This window comes from Acartia tonsa, chromosome 2 (assembly GCF_053477335.1).
Source record: "Acartia tonsa isolate MP-2025a chromosome 2, ASM5347733v1, whole genome shotgun sequence".
Taxonomy (NCBI): Eukaryota; Metazoa; Arthropoda; class Copepoda; order Calanoida; family Acartiidae; genus Acartia; species Acartia tonsa.
Genome location: NC_137261.1, coordinates 28,704,822 through 28,729,952, shown reverse-complemented (window position 1 = coordinate 28,729,952; position 25,131 = coordinate 28,704,822). Strand labels below are relative to the sequence as shown.

Sequence of the window (25,131 nt, the reverse complement as noted above, 5' to 3'; positions counted from 1 at the left end):
GAACTGTAAACATTCTATATGAATTGCAACAAAAGAAAAGCAAATATTTTGGATATCTTGACGTACGGGATTTGGTTGGGGGAGAATTATTTCTAAAGATAGAAATAGGAAGGAAACTTTGGATTATCCCAATTTATCGTATTGGACTATATATCAACCACCCATGACTTTATTTTTAAAGAAAATAAAGTAAAGTGTGACAGATGGACAGTAAAAGTTTACTCGGAAGAATGTTAATTTATAAAAATAATTCTTGGAGAGCCCTGACATAACGTAACCTAAACTTATCTGAACCAAATTAATAATATGATCAAAAACAATTTGACGCGATTCGACAAAATGTCTGATAAAATGAGCCGTGTGGCGTCAATAGATTCATCTCTTTTTAAGGTTTTTCCTTTCCCACTTCAACTCTCATATCTCCCTTTTATGACGTCACACGGCGTATTCTTTCGGACACTTTGTCAAGGCTCTACTTTGACAGACAGACACCCTAACACCTTTTTTTTTTTTTAAAGCTTGTAATGGGATAAGTATGGTATGTTTGAGTTTGATAGGATAATGCAAGAACTTTTTTATCATTCCAGAACTGCATTTATGCAATATTTCTACCTTTCACTATATTTTCTTAGCCATGCAAAAATTTGCAAACTTTTGAGACTTTCAAAGTTTGCAATGATTCATTTTTGCTTTATGCAACATTGAATGTGTGTTAACATATTTACAAAAGTTGACAATTGTAGTGGATGCATTAAAACAGGCAAAGGTAGACTTTCACTTACTTTTAAGGATTTTAAAATGAAATATTTCTACAGAAACGTTTTTCCAACAGACCGAATAAGATAAGCTGACTGTATCCAAAAATATTCGATTTCAATTTTTCTGAAAAAAGTTTTCTGGTTACTTTTATTCTTTATGTGAAACATGTCTTGATATCTATAATAAGATAAGTATTCTCTTTCTAGGGATGCATTTTAAATGGTCATATTTTAGGATTTTTTTAGCAAATGGTCATGAAGTGCCATTGCATAAATAGAAGATGTAATTATACCTCTTGGGGCAAAGCCCCTAGAGGCTAGGGGCGAAGCCACTAGTATTATATAAAGACACTAATAAACTTTAATATAGAACATTATTGTTCTTAAAATATCTCAAATTTTGAGGTGAACAAATATTATGCATTTAGTCATTCTTTAATTGAATAGCTAACTAACTTAGGGAGGAGCTATGATCCTTAAGTATTCTGAGTAGAAATGCAGTTTTATATTTTATGAAAGTGTCATTGTAATACACTATAAATAATACCAGTACGCATTCTGAAATCATCAATTTATGTAGTTTATTGGAATTATTACTAAACTTATTTTAGATTGCACTGCTACTTTATAATAGTCAAAAATGTTGTGTTGGATAATTACAAAAATATATTTATACCTGAATCTCTATTGCCCGAAAACTGTAGCCTATTTTTAGAAAATCACCAATCTGAATTGTTCACTTCAAGTCAAAAGTCATGTTTAATAGTTCATACTTTTGTAAAATTGACAGATAAACACAAATATAATTGACATTTGATCATTCTTAGTATGATACTTCATTAGATAAAGCTAAATATTTTATACTTCTTTAAAATTTAATATTCATTTTTAAAAAAATTTATGTGTTTTTTGCTGTGATAGTTATGAATGAAAATGTCTCTGTTGGACTATTTTTAATTTGTTTTTATGTTTTTTATTATGAAGTAATCTTTTAAAATAACCAAACATATTCATGCTAAATTGAAATCTAATTTAATTTAAAGACAACGAAACCAATACTTTTATATAGAATATAGTTTTCTATTGTAGTTTCACCTCTAGTTCCTAGGGATATAAAAGACATACCAGGAGCAACTCTAAATTTGGAACAACTGTCATACTCGGCGTGGGTTGGCAATTTTTGTCCCTTCTCTACCTTTTTGAATACACAGCCCCTATATGATAGGGGCGCAGCTTCAAGTGTATAAACAACTCCAGTAATTATTTCTGCTATGGATATAATATTATTTGAATCTTACACCAGATTTTCATGTACTTAATAAAGTGAAACAGGCAGCGAGCTGAAACACTTTCATCTCCTCCCTTCCTACTGGATAATCAAACTGACCAATAAATGAGTTCCATGATGGCAAGCTAAATTAGCGACAATATTTCTCCTGTCATGAAATCCACGTATATTCTACATCCATTATTTTTGCTCTTCTTTACTTAATCAGGATAAACTGCAAGGCCCTCATTAGAAGCTACTCTATAATTAACTTTGTCTGTCTGTCCATCAGTCCATCCGCAATGCCATGGGAGAAATGTGACTATTGAAGATAGAAAACTGAAATTTGTTTTAAAAGATTCATATGACATGCGCATCTAATTTATACAATGTTTTGTCCGTCTGTCTGTCAGTCATGCTTCAAAAGACACAAACCTTATATCGTGATTTTCTTTACAGTATTTGCATACTCTCCCTATTTTTCTTTGATATTAGAACTAAACATCTGTTCTACATCTTGCTTTTACCGTTTGTCCATACTATGATTTTTTGTACTTCGCTATTTATATAGAAGTTGTCATCCTTGTTCTAGCTCTAACTCTCTTTTTTTTTCATATAACGCACACTCAGACACACACACACACATCAATTTTCTCCAACTAGTTGATATTAAGATGCTAGAGAGTGAACTCAACAAAATGTGAAAGTGTTTGCTTTACAATATAATCGATTTATAATTACTTGGATGTTGCACCAGATATTCATGCACTCTAATAGTTAAACTCCCAGCTGGCTGAAATAACGATAATCCCATCCCCTCCTACTGTATGATCGAACTGACCAATAATGAGGTCCATATAAGCAACCTAAATTGACGACGAATTATCCATTTACAAAATACAGTTATTCATAAATTCTGAGATAAAGAATTCAAGTTGTTAGTTATTCTTTATCATATATTAATAATTATTTTAGAATGTATTGAAGCCTAAAATTAATTTAAATCGGATCATTGATGATAGACTATTTACGAATTAGGATTATTGTAAATGATCCTGATAGTTCTTCAGTAGAATATTAGGTTCTTGTAATAAAAGTTTAATTATATATGTATAACCGTGCCAACTACCTGGCAATAGTGTTAGAAACCTTTTTTGCAAATTGTTTTTTGCTCTTTTGTAGCGAACTGGATGTGTTTAAATTTCCGAAGCTATTGGCTGATATTTTTAAAGACCCAAATGAAAGTAGGCCGTGAATAGATATACAAATAGCTGAATAATCCCAACTCAGAATATAGATTAGGATTTCAGAAAATGACGGTGCCATCAAGGGGTTGGTTGTCTGTAGAACAATAATTCACGAAATTGTGATGCCCTTTAAAAGATATGTATGGCTCAGGTACACTAAAATATTGGTGAATTCCCTCAAATTTCTCTCCGAGCACAGGAACCTATTAGACCGTTATAGTAAATAATTCAGGGATAAAAAGTAAGGGGAAAGACCTAATATCAGGTAGGAAGGTTACTACTGCACTGAGTGTAATTAATCTGGTACCAAAAGTTTTATAATCATACAATCTTATTTATTGAATATAAAACTTTGATTGGTTGATTTCAAATTAGCAGTCCAAACATTTCAACCAATAATAAAGAAAAATTAATTTAGATTTAAGAATGTCCAATACTCCAGGGATAAATATAATAGTTGCTGTTGACAGGTACAATGTACATTGTACGTACATGTCTTATTTCATTTTAAACAAGGATGACAACATTCATAACAGCGTAACTCTAAAATCAGAAGGAAGAACAAACGAACAATAACACATGTAGAGTGTCAAAACCTAATAAACAGAACATTTATTTGTAGTCTAAACAAATTGTCAAAAAATTTGTTTCAAAGTTGTGTAAAACAGAATATTGTAAACTTACTTACTTTCAATTTTAGATTTGATTAATTAGAGTTAATTCGCTTGTAATATTGTACCTTGTTGTCCTAGGAATCGATATAACAAAAATCAGATGAATAGGATGATTATATTTTACAAAAATTTGTTGTCACAGAAGTTACAATCAACATGTTTTAAACGGATGTATGGACTTTCTGTTAATGATTATAGAGTTGCTACGTTAATTTATTGTTATTTTATTATGTTTTAATTGGTTGGTTCATTAGGTTGAGTGTCCAAACGTTTCAACCAATAATTGTATCTACGGATTGGTTAATATAAAACAGAAATGGTTTTAAAATTATTTTAATTCTAATATATACCTAAAAGCCTGGTCGTTTTGTTTTTTATATTTATCGTATATTGTCCTCTCTATTCTGTTTTGTTCTTCTATTCTTCTCTATTTTTAAGTAATGGCGGAATAGGCCTTAATGGTAATCTTCCCTGGAGAATTCCAGAAGAATGGAATTATTTACTCACCAATGTAACAAGGTGATAATCATATCCTGTTTATAAACTATTAAGGTTTTTTGTCTGAAGATTAAGATCTCAATTATTACAGAACCGATTGGGTTACTTTTTTAGATAAGCTTTACACGGGAATAGTTTAAGCCTATTTTTTCATATCTAAATTTAGGTATAGTTTTACGCTATTTTTTCTTGCTCTCTGCCTTTTCGAATACAAAGCCCCTAGATGCTAGGAGCGTCGCCATATTAAAAAGTAGAACGATGTCTCTCTTTCCGTCTGTATGAATATTTAGATCTAGAACCACTGGCCGATTGGTTTTTGTATTACTTAGAGGCTTGGATACGCCCTTAACCAGAACTCCCCTCTGAAAAATACAGCAGGGCGAAGCCACTAATTAATAAAATTTATTTTGGGGGAGGATACCACCACCCTCCCAAGAGAAATCGCACCCAGACAATCTTTTTATAACTAAAATTTTTTACTTTTTCTTTTAATATCTAAAATAAAAATTAGCTTATCGAATTCAACTTCAATCTTCTCAACTGCCCCTAGAGGCCCTTATGGGCTTAGTCACTAGTTAAAAATATAGCCCATACATTAATTTTCTGGTATTTCAGAACAAGGAACAGTATTGAAGAAGCTCCAGGTAGAGTCACCTGGATTGTGGGCAGGAAGACCTGGCATCTTTGGACAATTCAACAAGTAATTCCAATAATTAGGCTTTTAACTCTAAATAGGCCAGATAATATAAATTTCTCTAATTTAAGTTATCTATAATACAAAGTAGAATGATGTCTGTCTGTCCCTTAAGATCTCGGTAACCTCGGAACCGATTGGATTCTACTCTTCAGGAAATATACCTACTGTTTCTGTGGTGGTTTTAGTCTATTTCTTGGGGGTTGGGACACCCCTAACCCCCCAAAAAATCCCCCCCCCCCAATTTAAAATTTGGAGGGAGGGTTTAGTTTATTTGACCAAATTTTAGTTAGGAGGGGAGGTTGGATCAATCTTTAGCTTTTTGGTATATATCCTACTTGGTATTCTATAAAAAAAGGTAGTTTCTTTAAGCCAAAAAAAATATAATAAAATGATAGGAAATATTAATAAAATTATGATTTTAGAATCCAAATATATTCAGCATACCTGAGGTGGCTGCCATCTTAGATTCCCTAGTTGTGGTTATATTAACCAGACAGGTATAGTTATGTATTGCATCGTATTAGAGACAACTTTCCGCGGATATTGAAAACTATTTATTATCCGAGGTGACAAAGGTTTATAACACTGCACTGGTATAAATTTTATGATTTTTATTTTAATATTCGTGGGAAATTGTCTGTATTTAGTTATTTAAAATATGTTTTCCCTTTAAGTGCTTATCTAGCACTGGAAACTCTCCGACCCCCCCCCCCCCCCTACATTTTGAGAGAAAAAATGTGGGACTGGGCGTTGTTTCTGTCCTATGCCTCATTGCCTAACCTTGCGAGGATGTCCAGTGCACACCTAACCTATCCTTAATTTAAAGGTATAGACAAACAAAAACATACCCCCTTATTAGTAGCGAAGGTACTCTATAATTCCAAATCTCCGTCCGTCTGTCTGTAATTAATGAATTGGGGGAAACGTGATTTTCTCGGCTCCTATTCAAGATAGACAGCTGATATTTTTAGTGAAGATTCCTATACCATATGCCCATCTAATCTATACATTGTTATTTGGGGTGCTAGATCGATTCCTAGATTTTCATGTTTTCTTAATTTTTGCAACTCCTTTTCAAGATAGAGAGCTGAAATTTTCAGGGATTAATTAATTTTAAATTCTACATATTTTCACTTAGTTTCATTCCGATTTGTGTATTAATTGGGGTGCTAGATCGATTCCTAGATTTTTAAGTTTTCTTAATTTTTGCAACTTCTTTTTAAGATAGAGAGCTGAATTTTCAGGGATTAATTAATCTTACATTCTACATATTTTTACCAAGTTTCGTTAAGATTTTGTATTCATTGGGGGGCTAGATCGATTCCTAGATTTTTGTGATTTTATCTATTCCTATTCAGGATTGAAAGCTGAAATTTTTAGGGATTGATTATGCTCATATTCTACATATTTCCATCAAGTTTCATTAAGATTTGTCTATTAATTGCGGTGCTAGATCGATTCCTAGATTTTCAAGCTTTCGTGATTTAAAGGTTGCGTGATTTTAAAAGTTTCATGATTTCTCTATTTTATCAAGTGTAATGATTTTTGTATGACACTGCTCTATAGTACATTTTTTCCAGATATCCATTCATAATTTTTGAGATTCGCTACTTATGGATGTTGCCATCCTTGTTTATAATTTATTTCAAAAAGTTCCTTATTACATTCTACATTTATATAAGATCATGTAGGTTTCAAAATCAAAGTTTATTGTTATTTATCCGTCTACAATGTCGTAAACGTATCACAATGCCGAGACACCTATGGACATGATTATCCTTATGTACTAAACTAATTTAGGTTCCATTACAATCATCCGAAGACAGGGATAGTAGCATTCCAGAGCATTTCTTTGTTAATAGCTGGGATCAGGTAGAATAATCGACATATCACTTGGATGTTGCACCAATCTTTTTTATGCACAATGAAGTGTGGCTAAAACAACGATACCCACCATCCATCCCACTTATATTGAATGAACGGACTGATCAATAAATGAGGTTCATATTACCAACCTAATCCAGGGAGGGAAGGGACACAAGTCCCCAAAGTTTTAAAATAACGTTTTCTTCGGCTTAACAGCTTTGGGAACTTATGGAATTTTCATTAGTTGGGTCATTATATTGAGTATCTAAACATTTCGACCTGTAATTGCAATCTTCAGAGAGAATAATTTCGTGTATCATCATTGAGGATATATATCAATTTATAGGCCATTGTCTTATCCTTTTAATTCCCTTGTTTCAATCAATACAACAAATAAACTTAACTGACTTTATTTAGGTTATGGAAAAAGTCGAATCCTTACCAAATTTGTATTCTGTATGGAATTTTGGTAAGAAGTACTTTTTGTAGGCTAGGGAAGAAGCCATGCGCTGTATGAATATAAATATTATTGTTACAAGCTTATCCGATTATATAAAGTAACTAGCGGCCTCGCCCCTAGCCTCTAGGGGCTTTGCCCCATGAGGTAATTTTTAAAAAAAAATTATAAAAAAAGTTCTGTTGCTGCGCCCATAATTTATGGGCAGCACCAGAATTTTTTTTTGAGGGGGGGGTATATAACCTGAAGAGTAAAATCCGATCGGTTCAGTGGTTACCGTGATCTTAATGGAAAGACGGACGGACGGACAGACAGGCATCGTTCTACTTTGTATTATAGAAAAAGGTTTTTTAGTTTGTAGCTTAAAATTTTGATAACTAAATACTAAACTTTGGGTTTTCCATTTTAGGTAAACTTCAGATAGTCCAGGGATGGTTTTAGACTATTTGTCTACACTTTGATTATATTGCCCCTAGATGCTAGGGCACAACCGCTAAAAAATGGATATAGAATATACGTCAATATTATGAAAGTTGAAAAGTTTTCGTCAATTTCGGTTGCTAACATAGACCTCATTTATTGGTCAGTTTGTTCATCTATTAGGAGGGTAGTGATATCTTTAATTTGGCCAGCTACGAGTTTCACTTTATTGGAGTACATGAATATCTGGTGCAACATCCAAGTAATAATATATCCATTAAAACATAATTAAAGTTGTCTAATAAAATTAGGAGGACCAGATGTGTACCAACTCCAACTAGACTCTGGCAGGCTTACCAATGACAGGTTGGGTTATTTATCACATCGTATATTATAGACAGCTTTCCACGGGTATTAAAATGAAATATCATGATTATTATTGATTATTTGCAAGCCCTAAGAGGCGGAAGGACCAGCTAACAAAAAACTGGTATAATTTTTAAGATTTTTATTTTAATGCTATACATGATTTTTCAGTATGGCTGAGAATCGATTCTAATCCAGCGGATAATAATCGAAGCCATACTGTTAAGTTTATTATATAGAAAGCTTTATATTTTTATTAAGGATGATTGTCTCCATTTAGTTGCAGACCTTTTAAAGATTATATTCTTGTTAATTTTAGATTGTATTTGACTAATATAAAGAAAGATTTCGAGTGTGATACATTTTTTCCTGATTTGACGGAATTCGGTCTGGACCATAAACCAAATCCCAGGTATTATTTCGGATTTAGTGTAGTTGACTGTAAAACGATCCTGGGAACGATTATTTCTAAGAATCTATGAACGTTAAAAGCTACTTAAGGTGCCAAAGGGCTGAACGTAATAGTACCACACATCGTTTTAAGTTGCATGAGAATGCCTACAAATAATCTGTAAAAGCCAAGAACCATGTTGCAGAGGGAAAGCTTGAGGGGGGGGGGGAGTAAATTTTAGGGGAGTCTTTTTCTAGGGAGATTTCACTTGTGAGGTGGTACCCTCCCCCAAAATATAAACCTCCCTAGGACCTATGAGACGCTACACTTCAAAGGAGAACCCAGGGAGTAAGGGAGGGGACAATGGGCAATTAATTCAATATAAGAGTTATCAAAGAAAGGGCATGAAATCCAGTTTAATCCAATAAATTTATAGGAAATTATAAAGGGATTGTTAATTGAATAATAGATTTCCATAGCGTCATGTAAAGTGAAATCACAACTTGTTTTTGATGAAATATATTGAGGTTTTATGGTGTGATTTTTATATTAAAAGATTGTTGGACCCGGCCAGCTGCTAGCAAGAATATGACTGCCCCTTTTTATTCTGTTTATTTCCCTTGCCCCTTGCCCCACCTCCCTTCTCCTTTCTCCCCGTCTGCTACATTCCAAACTAACACAACGAGTGTTTATTTCCCTTCCCCCCACTTCCCTTATTCCTTCTCCCCATCTGCAATATTCAAAACATACATAACGAGTAGCGGCATTCTATGCGCAAGTCCCCAAACTCAGTCAGAAACTGCTAAATTCTTGCACATTCCCTTTAAGCCAGTCCCCAAAGTCTGAGACTCCTAAAAATTGAATATTCGATCCATTGTCCCCTCTGTTACTCCCTGGGAGAACCTTAATGGTTCAGCAGTTGGCAAGATCCATCGATACAGACAAAAAAATAGACACAGAGTTCCTGTTACTATTATATATTGATAACGCAAAACCCTGTAAATTGTTAAACTTATTAAAAGGATCAAATCTATTAAGGAGGTCTAAATTGGTGAACCCTGAAAAGTATTCCCTTAAACTTGACAGGTAAACAGATACTTTTTAAAAGCGAAGCTTTTCTATATTTATGGTTGGTTTGTACGTCACAGTTACCTTTTTTCGTTAATTTAAACAGGTTAGAATTGTCCTATCGATTACAAACTTTACATTGTGATTCCCGTAGTATTTTGAAAGCGTAGCAACTCTATAATCGTTATAAGAATGTCCGTATGTACATTTTAAACATGTGTTGATTTTTATGATTTTTAACAACAAATTTTTATGTGATGTAATAATCCGATTTATTTGATTTTTTTAATACTTATTCATATGACAACAAAGTACAATGTTAAAAGAGAAGCATCCCTAATAAAGTCTAAAATGTAAGTATGTCCTTAAACATTATCCTGTATTTAAGCAGTTTTTCAAGAAAGAACGTGTCCTAACTTTTGTAATTTTTTTAACCAATTCGTGACGAGCTCCCAAAAATCAAAGTTATGATTAAACGGGGTTTTTTTTGTTGCGTTTTAGTACCTTAAAACCAACTTTAAAAAAACTTGAATTACTTCAAAAATAAGATGTCTACAAAAAAAACGATTTCCTATCTAAATTCTATGGATCATTTTACATCTACTACTTACTAAACACACACAACATTGGACACCTTCTTTACTTATAATTTTGATTCGTTTGACTTTTATACTTATATTCTGATTATTTACTCTACTGTACAAGTTAAGTGTTAATGTTCGTTTGCCCGACCGTTTCAGAGCTTCGCTTTTATGGATGCTGTCATCCTTGTTAACATTTAATCTCATAAAGTTGGCTAAGACCTTTGAGAGATTTACAAAACAGAAAAAGCAACTGTATATTAAATTCTTTGCGACTGACGTACATTCTAACAACCATATTATACAGTAGCAGCGCTACATGGGTAAGAAATCCTGGGATCTATAGGGATTAGACACACAAAATTACCCCTTCTGTAGATTACAATAAGCGGTTGAAACGACACTTCATGAACAATCTTATAAATATTTAATAAAGTCTCCAAGTTGTTAAGCCAACAAAAAGAAAATAATCAATAAAACTTTGGGGGCTATTGTAATAAGCAGCCCGATGTCCCCTCCTCCCTGTAAGATTTAAGTATTTTGTGGTAAACTAATTTTTGTATTTATTCGAAACCGATTTATATTCAGTGGGTTAGAACCGGTTCTCAATCATAAAAAAACTTATGTTTAGCATAGTATTAAATCCAGTTTTCCACGAATAAAAAAACTGATTTTAATCTTATAATTGAACATTTTGTATGCGCGGAAAGCTGTTTATAATACGATGCTAACTAATCTAATTTCAGACCACCCGTATTGCAAATGGGAACATGTGATGTTGAAAAAATTGAACTTATCTATAATGTATATAGTTTTGTTAAATAAATAATGTTTTCTTTTTTGCAACTAATTTTTTAGCGTCTAGGGGAGGGCCGGTGAGGTCATAAAACTAGCTACAAAACCACCATAAGATTAGTCAAGCTTCTCTTAAGAGTACATCCTATTTGTATCAGCAATTTTAGAAAAGCTTCAGAAAAAATCACTACTTCATATTGTATTAGTGGCCCTATTTTTAAAGGGATTAGAAAAATAGCTTAAAACCATCCATAAATCTAAATTTGAAAATTAAATAGCATAAAAAGATTTTATTTTAGGAAGAGTACCTAAGAGTACATTTTTCAAACTTCTCAAAATTTTCTTTTAGGGACGTACTTTGATATTCACTAGTTGCTTCGCCTCTAGCTTCTAGGGAAGTACGAGAGAGTTCAGGATAATCGCCTATAACCACCCATGACATGTATATATACTCCTTGAAAGTACAGACAATTCTAATCAATATTTTCCGAGATCTAAAGCTAGAGACATAAAACTATTCCCGCCAAAAACCTTACTACTTTATATAATAGGATAGGATATTTGGATTAAATAATTTTTGCAAAAATATTCTGTTAACTATATACTATTATACGAAATTGTTTCTTTTGTACAATTCTGGTTTTTAAGACGTTACGAATAAAAAGTGAAGTTTTCTTAATTTTTTTATTTTATCTAACTATATAGTTTTATAAGAATTGCTGTTAAAATACATCAAACGAAACTTTTCAATGTCATATAAAATTTTTACAAACTGCACCCCCAAGAATTAAACAAAGCTAATAGTATTGTTCTATTAAATTCCTTTGCACGCACAATCGTGTCTTGTATTTAAGGTAGTTTACTATAAAGGGAGGAATTATTTTCGCGATATTCCGTAAAGTTGGGTGCAAGATTCCAGTCAAATACGTTCATTAAGTCAAACTGTTCTTAATTATGCGTTTAATTATGATATGCGTTTTGTCATAAATAAGAACAATTTTGACCGTTTCAAGATCAATTGAAACCGAATGGAAATTTTCTCTTAGCTGTTTATGAAATAAGTTATTTTATATTTATTTATGTTTTATTATTTTTGTGTTTTATTCTATCTTTTATATAATTTTTATATACTTTTTCAGAATTAAAATAGAAATCTAGCTTGGTGATAAAAAGCAAAAAATGACACCGCCGCTGCCACAGCCTCCTTTAGGCCTACCTGGCAATCAGACAAAAGATAAGAAGAAAACGGATCCTAATAAGTAAGTAAAATTTTATCATAAATAAAGTACATTTTATCTCAGGAAATACAAAATTACATTATTATTTTATGTTACGAGATTTTTATATTGTCTCACTCTCATATAAGAACTTGATTTTTATTATGTCAAGGATTATATTACTCTGTTTTTTTTTTAGTATAAGCAGATTTTGATATCTTATTATTAGTTTTACTGTTTTTATTTTCTTAAGCAGATTAGTAGTTAATGTGAATGCTTATTATTATTTTTCACATATATCTAATAAAAAGTATGTGTTTAGGTTAATTCATTCAGCGGATAAATATGGCTCTTTCTTTCCAACCGTCACTGAAGCTTATGTAAATGATGGGATCAATGCGATATTAGCTGTATGTTGTGTATCTGATAACAATACATTGAGTGGAGAGTTTAGAGTTGCGATGAAATCTAACACAGACTTAAAACTTCCTCTGAACTTGGAATGTGCCATGGGAGAAAATCCATTTCCAGATTTAAAATTTTCTTTTCCTACTGCCGCAAGTGATTTGAAGTTCATGAATAATCGCTGGCATACTGAATGGTATTCTCTCCAAGAGGAACTGGAGGCTGGCCATATTTCGATTGAAAAGCTAGTTGCTGATAACGAGGCCTATGTAAACTTGGTTAATCGAGTTAAGAGAGTTCTAGTTCTATCAGACAGAGCTCGTGATTGTTGTTTTAGACTAGAGGTTGGATGTCCGGCAAACAGTGATGAACTTGATCTTAACATAAGATGGTTGCCAGCAAGTGCTACATTTTTAAAGAATCATTCAAGATTGAATAGTGGTGATGTGGCTACCATTAATGGAGGATGTGTTCAAATTTTTACCTCCATTTTTCCCAAGTCAATGAGAGACAGATTGGGTCATTTCCCACTTGCTCCTACTATTTTTGTCGATCATGAAATGGGATCTGAGGATTATGCTGTTTGTGTGTTGGAATATTTTCCTTCAATCTTGGCTGGGATAAGAGGTTTTCAAGATTTATCATTTCAAGATGCCAAGAAGTATGTTAGATCTCCTAGTGCTCACTCGGGAAATGTCCAAAGATTCAAATGCAAACGAAAACAAACTATTGATCATTCTTATGCAGCTACACAACATGCTTCAGGTACATACACATTGTCAAAATTTGGTACTGAAAAGAAAATTTGGAATTATATTGCAGAGGTACCTAGTAGTCAAATGAAAAAAATATGTCTGTCTAAAGCGAAAAGTACTTGGGATAGTTATTTGACGGCTTGGAAAACTTTTACAAATTTTTGTATTTTGAAAAGAAGAAAATCATATATTCCAGTCGAATCTAATGTATTGCTAGATTATGTTTGTTATTTGGATGAAAGTAAAGGTTTGCAATACAGTACAATTCAATCTTACTTATCTGCTTTAAAGAAGTTACACCATTTAAATATGGTATCTGATAAATCTTTTGACTGTGCAAGACTTGCTGATGTTATGCAGGGTATAAAAAATGAATCTATCCTGAGAAATCTGGTGTCCGACAAACAATACAGATGTGTTATGACATGGACTGTTTTGAGAATTCTTGGTATATGTATTTGGAAGTGTGATTTTTTGGATGATTTCAACAAACAAGTAATTTGGACTCTATGTTTATTTTGCTTTTTTGGAGCATTTAGAGGAGGAGAAATGCTCGCAAAATCTGGAGGTTGTGTTGATCCTTTTAGAGTGATTACGTGGTCAAAGATCAAGAGATTGTCAAATGATCAGTTGTTGGTGGATCTTGTTATACCCAAAACTTCTGAAGCACCAGAAGGAGTAGTTGTTGATATTTTCAGATATCCTGGTGATGTTGCTATGTGTCCAGTAGTTAATTTGGATTACTTGATAAAAATGATAAAATCCAGAAAAGAATTACAATTAGGTGATGCTGTATTTTTGTTGAGCGATGGAAAGATGTTAACCACAACTTACATGAATTCTTTGTTGAAAACTTTTCTGAAACCATTTTTTCCTGATGTATTATTCTCTACACACAGTTTCAGAGCTGGATTACCGAGCCATATGGCCACACAACCTGAAATTTTCTCATTACAAGATGCTATGTTAGGGGGTAGATGGAAATCGGATACAGTCAAAAGATATCAGAGATTGCATGGTGTTGCACAGAAACAAATTATTTCTAAATTTCATAAAGTATTACAGGTGCGCGTTTTTTTGTTTATTTGATTTGACTGGAATATATGAAATTTCTATTAAATGAATATGCCTATTTGGTTCTTTGTTCTTGAACCATATAGTATAGTTTTTGTTCTTAACTTTTGCATATTCATTTTATATTATAGATTCTTTACTTTTGGATATATTATTTTTTAATTTTTTCATATTATACCTATTTTATATTATAGGTTTTTATTTTTATAATCCTTTGTTTTTGGATTATATATATATTTTTAATTTTACATATTGTACCTATTTTATTTTATAGGTTTTTATTTTTATAATCCTTTGCTCTTGGATTATATAAAATTTTGAATTAAAGATTTTTAAAGAAAATTTCAGTTTATATCATAATTCTTTGTTCTTGAATTATGAATTAATTTAATATTTTAAGTTTTAATCCTTTGTTCTTGGATATTTATAACTGATGTATTACCTATTTTGAAGAAAAAGTTTTCTTTTTACATAATGATTCCTTTATTTTGATTATAGAAAATATAATTATTTATTAAATCATTATTTTAAAATTTTTCTTCGATATATAAGACATGTTTAATTTAGTTCATATTATTTTGAACCATAATTGTCTTATGTTTATAGGATTCTCATCAAGTCAACCACCAGGATATGGTTTAATCAATGATCAAGAATCAAACTCTTCTTTAAATCAATTATTGAACTTAGCTAGGGAGGAAGTGGGTCAACAAATATCGCATTATGTGGGTAATTCACAGCATTCAAATTCCGCTCCGTCTGTAATTCAAGCTCACACAAACACACAAAGTAACAAACAGTTAGGTCAAACAAATTCATCTGTGATAAAAGAATTAAGAGAGTTTTTATCTGATTATTCAAGAAGAAATAATCAAAGCATGGGACCTTCACCTGTAACCATTGATGATCAACAGGATAGATTATTGAAAATTTGTTTTATTTTTCAATATATTTTGATTTTTAAAAATTAATTTTATTTTTTTTTTTTGAAAATTATTTCATAAATACTTAGGTAAGTACTAAAATTTTATTTTAAAAGATTTTTAATCACTTCTTAATTATATTTTTAAATTAATAGGTAGGTAGATTTTTTTGATTTTAAAAAAATATTCAATAATTTATTTGTCAGACTATACCTGATCAAATTAATTTTCCTGCAAATCTATCAACCTTCAGTCAAAAAACTAGTGTGATAAAAAATAGTAGTACTAAAAGATATAAGAGAGACGAAGCAATTATTGATCAAGACATATCTGATGATGTGTTTAAAAAACAATTTCCAAATCTTGTTCCAGCGTCTGGAAAAATTCCTGAAAGTTATTATTATCTCACTTTTGCTGAAGCAACTTTAGAAAATATAAAAAGAGATAAAGGTGTTAAAAAATCTTCTTGTTTGGAAGATAAGTTGAAAGACAATCATTTATCTGTTCACCTAGAAAAATCATGGGATAAAAACATTTGTGATAATTTGAAATCAAAATTACACCCTATTAGATTTGATAGAGCACCCACCATAAGTTCTGAAGAACTTTTTGTTCAGGCTGCTCACTATTTTGAAGAAAATGAGTTACTTCCTATAAATAGCTACGATTTATCAAGATTGGATTTAACTAACAAGATTACTGCCAAAGGATTTGAGGAACTTCATAAACCTGATTCAAGATTGATTTCTATCAAAATGTTTTCTCCTGAGAATGTTAAGAAATCTAATGGTGGGATTTCAAACATCAATGTAATAAATGATGATGGTGGTAATCAAACTGTTCTCACATCAATGTATTTGGAAGATATCGAAAATATCAAACATTTTCAAATAGCGTTTTTTGCTTTAAAAACGGCAAAAAGTAGAGTTGTACCATGGGATGGATCATTAGAACCGCTGTGGAAGTTTTTCATTGTTCACGACTGGTTAAAAGATATGCCAAATTCTTTTGGTTATAATTCCAATCAAGATCAGGGTACTTTTTGTTCTACATTTACAGACAGTGTGTTGCATACAAATGCTATTCGTTTTTCACAAAAACAATCACATATGTCTTATGCTGATTTGGATTCTCATTTTCGTAGCTTTTGTTCTTACAATCCAAAATGCAGTTATGTTCAAATGATTCCATATGTTGAAAACAAAACATTTGAACGCAAAGCCAAACCTACGCAAAACAACAGTGTGGACACATCAGAATGGACTCCATCTGCACCAGGTTCTACCTTCATTCATTATAAGTCTATTTGTAAAAATTACAATTCTGATAAGGGATGTTCTAACAAGTTTGATTCAAAAACAAGGAGGTGTTCTGATTTAGCAGGAGGCGGAAAATTTTTGCACATTTGCAATATTAAAATTCCCCCTAATAATAGACCCTGTGGACAGTCTCATACCAACAAAAATCATTCAAAGAAATAATTTTGTTCTTAAAAAAATATTTAATATTAAGTTGTTTTATATACAACTATGATATTTACTGTTTACTTTGAATTATTTCACTTTTATTTTATTATAAGTTGCTTTATATAAAACTATAATATTTAGTGTTTACTTTGAAATATTTCACTTTTATTTCATACCTGTGATAATGATCTCTAAAAAATATTTTTCTTACCAATCGAGCTTACAAAATATGTGCTAAAATTATCATTAAAGTTTTATTTTATTTGAGCAAAAATCGTGCATTTATCATATCACATATTTCATTGATAAATGTTTATACCAAATTATCTTTGATAGTATATTCTATTTTACTTAATTAGATTTTATGTAGATTTATTTTTAATACTATAAATCTTATTTTATATACATATTTCTTATCGAGTAACACAACTACTCTGTTTTATCATGTATTATTTTATTATCGCCATAATACATGGTTTTTATCTCTATTGCCTCCAGAAAAAAATATTAAATATGCATTATTTTTATTTCGGTAAAATGCATATATTTTATCTATTTTATTTTAGTTAGTAGCGCGGCTACCTTATTTTGAATATGTATTATTTTATTTCTGCTATAATGCAAATATTTATTGAATTTATAAATGTTCAGATTATATAATTTTATTTATTTTCAGATTTGATTCTGTTGGGATGGGTTTATAATGTTTTTGACAATGTGTTTGTATTAGGCAGTGTCGATTTTCAACATTTGGGAATACCAGGTGATGTGTTTGAAACTTGGATTAAGAAAATTAAGTTTAACCCAAAAATTGTTGAATCTGTTAGTAATCCAAAACCATTAAAGAATTCGGAAATTCCTCTTCTTAAAAATTACAATGATGAACCAAGTTTAGATTTTTGGTCAAAATTTCCTTCAAGACCTTTGCCTCAAAAAAGTCAACCAAATACTCCTTTAAACGCAGATATGTTCGAACAAGAATTTTTGTTAATGAAAGAACAATTGTCACTTCCCGTATGTCAATCAGTTTTACAAACTATAAAAAATTTACGTTATGGAGCTGACTCTTTGGTTGATTACGAAAAAATACGTCCTCTTTTTGACAGTAATGCGTTAAATATGGGACAACAAAAAATTGGTTCTCAATTTACTGATCAATTAGTGACCATGATCAAAAAAGGATATGTCTCTGGACCATTTTTAGAATCACCATTTCAAAATGCAAGGATAAATAGTTTATTTGTTGTTGAACAAACCGATAAATATCGCCCAATATTAAATTTGAGTGCCCCTGAAGGTAACAGTTTCAACGAAGCAATTATTGATAATCAGATGACTAAAGTTATAATGTCTAGTCCTGCTCTTGTTGCCAAAAAACTCTATTCTATTGGTAAGGGCGCATATTTATCAAAAATTGATCATCAAAGTGCCTACAAGTTAGTTCCTACTAAATTTGATGATTTATATTTACAAGGTTTTTTCTGGATGAACAGATTTTTCTTTGAGACATCTCAGATATTTGGAGCTCGATCATCTGTACCAAATTATGACAATCTACATTATTCTTTCTCTTCTATGGTAAAGGTAAAAACAGATACTGTTAATTTATATCTTGAAAGACAGTTAGATGACCAAATAGTGATGACCAAAACTTTAGAGGAAAATCAAATATTTGTTGAGGAATATTTAAGGTTAGCAAATGTCATAAATTTACCTTTGGCTCCTATGGATAAACCAGACAAAGCATTTTTATATCAACAAAAAGGGGTGATTCTGGGTATATTTTTTGATACACTTCACATGACTTGGACCTTGCCTGTTGATAAGCGAAACAAATATATAAAACACATAGCTACTGTATTGCAGTCAACATTTGTTTCTAAACAAGAAATTCAACAGGTTTTGGGTATGATTAATACTGTTGTACAGATGTGTCCTCCTTTAAGATTTTTGAAAACGCCTATCATTTTGGATTTGAAAATGAGCTATGAATCTGAACCTATTCCTTTTTCATGTGACACAAAAGATTTTCTTCATCAATGGATGTATATTTTAGATGAGCTACAACATTCCTTCCCTATAACAGATAAAAATAACTGTTATCCTGCCAGATCAATTGTGTTTGTTTCTGATGCTGCGGGTTGCGCCTCATACTATAGTGAATATGAAATAGGTATTGGAGCTGTGGGATATGTTATGCCGCACAGTGAACTACAAGATTTCTTTTATGTCGGACAGTGTTTATGGCCAACAGAATTTATTTGCACTCTCTTTGATGATGATGGTAAAAAATTTGGTAACAAGACAACACTACTGGAATCTATTGGGCTGTTAATATCTTTATTCCACAATTACAAATTGATTCACAACAAACATGTTGTTTGCAAAGTTGATAATGTTGCTGTTGTCTGGGCATATGTTAATGGCAAGTCTCGACAAGATCCATATACTAGTCTAATTGTTGCTGTTCTAAATCATATTGCTGTGTCGACTCCATTCAAGCTTTATGTTGAACATTTACCAAGAGTTTCAACTTTACCAGCTTTGGTCGCTGATACTTTATCTAGAACAGATCCTAAGGGACAATATTTAGTGGATCATATTGGTAGACCTGTACAGAATAATTGGCCTCCTTCATTATTATCATGGTTGAAAAATCCCGTCATTGATTGGTCTTTAAGATCTAAAATTCTACAAGATTTTCGTGCTACTCTTTGGGTGACTGTTTTTGGTTGTTTTTACTTTTTTTGGTGTTTTTCTTCAATTTGGTAAGTCCAGTATTTAGAGTATGATAGATTAAGTTTAGTTAAGCAATCAGTTAAGTTAGGATAGGTTAAGTTTAATTCCTTTTAAGAATATTTTTATATAGAAAAAGGGATTAATATCTACCTAAATACTGGCAAAATGTAAGTTTTCCTGTAAGTAATATTTTTAAAATAAATATAAACCAAAAACAGTTAAAGATTTATAGAATTGATAGGTGTCTGAATTAACAAGAACAATACTCTTCAAAACTTCATAAATAGAGGTGAGAAAATTTCCTTGACCGTTTCAAGATCAATTGAAACCGAATGGAAATTTTCTCTTAGCTGTTTATGAAATAAGTTATTTTATATTTATTTATGTTTTATTATTTTTGTGTTTTATTCTATCTTTTATATAATTTTTATATACTTTTTCAGAATTAAAATAGAAATCTAGCTTGGTGATAAAAAGCAAAAAACCCTTCCCACCCACCCTGTGTTTTTCTTCAATTTGGTAAGTCCAGTATTTAGAGTATGATAGATTAAGTTTAGTTAAGCAATCAGTTAAGTTAGGATAGGTTAAGTTTAATTCCTTTTAAGAATATTTTTATATAGAAAAAGGGATTAATATCTACCTAAATACTGGCAAAATGTAAGTTTTCCTGTAAGTAATATTTTTAAAATAAATATAAACCAAAAACAGTTAAAGATTTATAGAATTGATAGGTGTCTGAATTAACAAGAACAATACTCTTCAAAACTTCATAAATAGAGGTGAGAAAATTTCCAGACCTAATAAGCACCTTTTACTGGAAGCTTGCACCCAACTTTTAGGAATATTGCAAAAATCATGTCTCCCTTTGAAAAGGCCCCCTAACCAAGTTATTCAAATTAAAACAAAATATATAACAGCAAAAGTTGCGTAGGGTAAAGCGGGGCGATCTCGGTTTTGAGGTGAAGTCGGTATTTTTTTGACCACCTTCATTAGATGACATTTTTCTCCATGTTCTAATCGACTGACAGAAAAAAACATTAAATCAAATTTGTTCCTTATTAAATTGCCTACAAAAAAATATAAAATGAAATTTTTGTGAGATGAATTTTTTGGGTACTTATTGGGTCTTAAAGTCGGACGACAAAAAAAAAATTTTTCGATTTTTTTGCTTCGGTCGGAAAAACGGTAAGTTGAACAAAAACTGGTAAGAGCTAGAGCTTAGACGTCTTCAGGGGACTTATTAAGAATCCAATAGGCTATCCATTTCCGTTTAAAACTTTAAAAAAGCTTGTATAGTTTTTTCTTAAATCGACTAAAAGTGAAGCGGGGCGAATTCGGTTTTTTCACTTTTTATACTAACTTTTTCAATTTTATATACAAAAGTGAAAGGGGGACGTAACTGAAGCTTTTTTGATGCAGGGGGGGGGTTTTCTCTGGAACCACTTGATGAACCGTGTAAATTTTTTGGACTTAAGCTTTTATGGGTATGAACATCTTATGGTTTCAAAGTCAACCCCCTACCCCCACCCCCTAGCCCCCCGGGGCTCAAAAACCCCCTAAAAATGAACCTAACCTTAATTTTCTCAGAAACCATTTGACCAATAGGGATGATTTCTTAAACTGAAGCTTTTATGGTTATAAACTAACTTCTAGTTTAAAAGTTACTCCCATGCCGACAACCCCTAGCCCTCCGGGGCTCAAAAAAACCCTATAAATGAACCTAACCTTAATTTTCTCATAAACCATTTGACCAATAGAGATGATTTCTTAAACCTAAGCTTTTATGATTATAAACTAAATTTTGGTTTAAAAGTCACCCCCCTGCTGCCAACCCCTAGCCCTCCGGGACAAAAACCCTAAAAATGAACCTAACCTTAATTTTCTCAGAAACCATTCGACTAATAGAGATGATTTCTTAAGCTTAAACTTTTATGGTTATAAACTAAATTTTGGTTTAGAAGTCACCCCCCTGTCGCCTACCCCTAGCCCTCCGGGGATCAAAAAAAACCATAAAATGAACCTAACCTTTATTTTCTCAGAAACCATTTGACAAATAGAGATGATTTCTTAAACTTAAGCTTTTATGGTTATAAACTAACTTCTAGTTTAGAAGTCACCCCCCTGCTGCCAACCCCTAGCCCCCCGGGGCTCCAAAAAACCCTAAAAATGAACCTAACATTTATTTTCTCAGAAACCATTCGACCAATAGATATCATTTCTTAAACTTAAGCTTTTATGGTTATGAAGTAACTTCTAGTTTAGAAGTTACTCCCCTGCCGCCAACCCCTAGCCCTCAGGGATAAAAAAAAACCAATAAAAATGAACCTAACCTTTATTTTCTCAGAAACCATTTGACAAATAGAGATGATTTCTTAAACTTAAGCTTTTATGGTTATAAAATAACTTCAGTTTTGTAGTTACCCGCTGCCGCCAACCACTAGGCCCCCCGGGCTCAAAAAACCCTAAAATTAACCTAACCTTAATTTTCTCAGAAACCATTTAATCAATAGAGATGATTTCTTAAACTTAAGCTTTTATGCTTTTAAACTAACTTTTAGTGTAGAAGTCACCCCCCCCCCCCTGCGCCAACCCCTAGTCCTTCGGGGCTCAAAAAACCCTAAAAATTGACCTAACCTATTTTTTTCAGAAACTATTTAATCAAGAGAGATGATTTCTTAAACTTAAGCTTTAATGCTTATAAAATAACTTATAGTTTAGAAGTCACTCCCCTGCCGCAAACCCCTATCCCTCCAAGGCTCAAATAACCCTACAAATAAGCCTAACCTTTATTCTCTCAGAAACCATTTAATCAATAGAGAGGATTTCTTAAACTAATACTTTTATGATTATAAACTTACTTTTAGTTTAGAAGTCACCCCCCTGCCGCCAACCATTAGCCCTCCGGGGCTCAAAAATCCTAAAAATGAACCTAACTTTAATTTTCTCAGAAACTGTTTGATCAAGGGAGATGATTTCTTAAACTTAAGCTTTTATGCTTATAAACTAACTTATAGTGAAGAAGTCACCCCCCTGCCGCAAACCCCTAGCCCTCAGAGGCTTAAAAAACTTCTAAACTAAAAGTTAATTTATAAGCATAAAAGCTTAAGTTTAAGAAATCATATCTATTGATCAAATGGTTTCTGAGAAAATTAAGGTTAGGTTCATTTTTAGGGTTTTTGAGCCCTGGATGGCTAGGGATTGGCGGCAGGGTGACAACTAAACTAGAAGTTAATTTATTAGCAACATAGCTTAAGTTTAAGCAATCATCTCTATTAATCAAATGGTTTCTGAGAAAATTAAGGTTAGTTTCATTTTAGGGTTTTTTGAGCCCCATAGGGCTAGAAGTTGGAGGCAGGCTGGTGACTTCTAAACTATAAGTTAGTTTATAAGCATAAAAGTTTTAGTTTAAGAAATCATCTCTATTGTTCAAATGGTTTCTGAGAAAATAAAGGTTAGGTTCATTTTTTCGGGTTTTTTTTATCTCCAGAGGGCTAGGGGTTGGCGCCAGGGGGTGCCTTTTTAACCAAAAATTAGTTTATAACCATAAAAGCTTAAGTTTGAAAAATTATCTCTATTGATCAAATGGTTTCTGAGAAAATTAAGGTTAGGTTCATTTAGAGGTTTTTTTTGGGAGCCCCGGAGGGCTAGGGGTTGGCAGCAGTGGGGTGACTTCTAAACTAGAAGTTAGTTTATTAGCATTATAGCTTAAGTTTAAGCAACTATCTCTATTGATCAAATGGTTTCTGAGAAAATTAAGGTTAGGTTCATTTTAGTGTTTTTTGGAGCCCCGGAGGGCTAGGGTTTGGAGGCAGGGGAGTGACTTCTAAACTATAAGTTAGTTTATAAGCATTAAAGCTTAAGTTTAAGAAATCATCTCTATTGATCAAATAGTTTCTGAGAAAATAAAGGTTAGGTTCATTTTATGTTTTTTTGAGCCCTGGAGGGCTAGGGGTTGGCGGCAGGGGGGTGACTTCTAGACCAAAAGCTAGTTTATAACCATAAAAGCTTAAGTTAAAGAAATCATCTCTATTGGTCAAATAGTTTCTGAGAAAATTAAGGTTAGGTTCATTTGGAGGGTTATTTGAGCCCAGGAGGGCTAGGGGTTGGCGGCAGGGGGGTGACTTCTAAACTAGAAGTTAGTTTTTAGGCATAAAAGCTTAGGTTTAAAAAATCATGTCTATTGGTCAAATGGTTCCTGAGAAAATTAAGGTTAGGTTCATTTTTAGGGTTTTTTGGAGCCCCGGAGGGCTAGGGGTTGGCAGCAGGGGGGTGACTTCTAAACTAGAAGTTAGTTTATAAGCATAAAAGCTTAAGTTTAAGAAATCATCCCTATTAGTCAAATGGTTTCTGAGAAAATTAAGGTTAGGTTCATTTTTAGAGGGTTTATAAGCCCCGTGGGGCTAGGGGGTGGGGGTTGACTTTGATACCATAAGATGTTCATACCCATAAAAGCTTAAGTCCAAAAAATTTACACGGTTCATCAAGTGGTTCCAGAGAAAACCCCCCCCCTGCATCAAAAAAGCTTCAGTTACGTCCCCCTTTTCGAGAAAAAAAGTCAAATTTCTCGTACTTAGAAAAAGTTTATTTTTTTTTGTAGAAAAAATTGTCCGATCTTCATAATTTTTTTTGTGAATGCTCTTTATTACATTTAGCAACTTTAACCTTTAGGGCATGCTGTAATTAAATCAATATGTCATAGGTTTTTTGAAGCTGGAAAATCGACCACAGATTTTGCCAAACTTTTCTCTTTTTTTCAACTTTATTTTTTTAGGTAATTTTGCTAATAGAACTAATTTTTTTTTGGCCAAATCTATTCAAAATTGCCTGAATTTTAAGGATCAGGCCTTTAAAGTCATAAAAAGTTATTTTTTCTAGTAGTATTTTTATGTTTTTTATCAAAAAAATTTTCGAAAAAAAAAGTCAAATTTCGCGTACTTCGGAAAAATTATTTTTTTTGGTAGAAAAAATTGACCTATCTTAATAAAACTTTTTGTGCATACTCTTTATTACATTTAGCAACTTTTACCTTTTGGGCATGCTGTAATAAAATCAATACGTCATCGATTTTTCGAAGCTTGAAAATGCCCTACCGACTTCGCCTCAAGGCGGGGCGAAGTCGGTGCCGTTTTAGAGATCAATTTTGACAAACTTCCCAAAGTCCTAGGTTTACGTCCTTTTAGGACCTGGTCGACTTTTTCGAGATCTTTCTACTGGTCTTGGTCCCATTTAAAAAAAATAATTTTTACGATTTGCAGGTTCAAAAAACCGAAAAAAACACCGAGTTCGCCCCGCTTTACCCTAAGCATGCTTGCATTGAATTACCAGGGGGATATTTATATTCATCAAAAAATAATTTAAGGCATTCTTTCGGAAAGTAAAGGTTATCTCACCTATTGATAAAAAAAAAAACATATTATAATAAAATAAAAAAAAAACTGAGATAAAACTGAACTCATTTAACTTTATC

At 32.1% G+C, this 25,131-nt stretch overlaps 2 protein-coding genes across 9 annotated transcripts; both read left to right on the top strand.

Moving 5' to 3' along the window:
• The first annotated feature begins 3,262 nt into the window (after window positions 1-3,262).
• On the top strand, window positions 3,263-11,635 carry LOC145309138 (dihydrofolate reductase-like). Its single transcript, XM_080150319.1, has 11 exons — window positions 3,263-3,423; window positions 3,691-3,742; window positions 4,385-4,465; window positions 5,060-5,144; window positions 5,564-5,638; window positions 6,942-7,013; window positions 7,425-7,476; window positions 8,196-8,250; window positions 8,570-8,662; window positions 9,680-9,727; window positions 11,037-11,635. The coding sequence occupies exons 1-11, from the start codon at window positions 3,411-3,413 to the stop codon at window positions 11,113-11,115; spliced, it is 705 nt and encodes a 234-aa protein (XP_080006445.1). The 5' UTR covers window positions 3,263-3,410; the 3' UTR covers window positions 11,116-11,635.
• A 568-nt stretch (window positions 11,636-12,203) lies between these two features.
• Window positions 12,204-25,076, top strand: LOC145309031 (uncharacterized). 8 transcript variants are annotated; one of them, XR_013876505.1, is made up of 5 exons: window positions 12,204-12,344; window positions 12,625-13,472; window positions 17,656-19,643; window positions 19,897-20,596; window positions 24,968-25,076. XR_013876505.1 is itself a non-coding variant. In XM_080150315.1 (5 exons), exons 1-5 carry the CDS (start codon window positions 12,265-12,267, stop codon window positions 19,006-19,008), a joined length of 1,098 nt encoding a protein of 365 aa, XP_080006441.1. In that variant the 5' UTR covers window positions 12,204-12,264; the 3' UTR covers window positions 19,009-19,154. The 8 variants fall into 8 exon arrangements, 7 of the variants coding, with proteins under 7 accessions (XP_080006441.1, XP_080006437.1, XP_080006439.1 ...); XM_080150315.1 differs by lacking the exons at window positions 19,897-20,596; window positions 24,968-25,076 and having other exon boundaries at window positions 17,656-17,688; window positions 18,400-18,509; window positions 18,982-19,154; XM_080150311.1 differs by lacking the exons at window positions 19,897-20,596; window positions 24,968-25,076 and having other exon boundaries at window positions 17,656-17,688; window positions 18,400-19,890.
• Window positions 25,077-25,131: the final 55 nt, after the last annotated feature.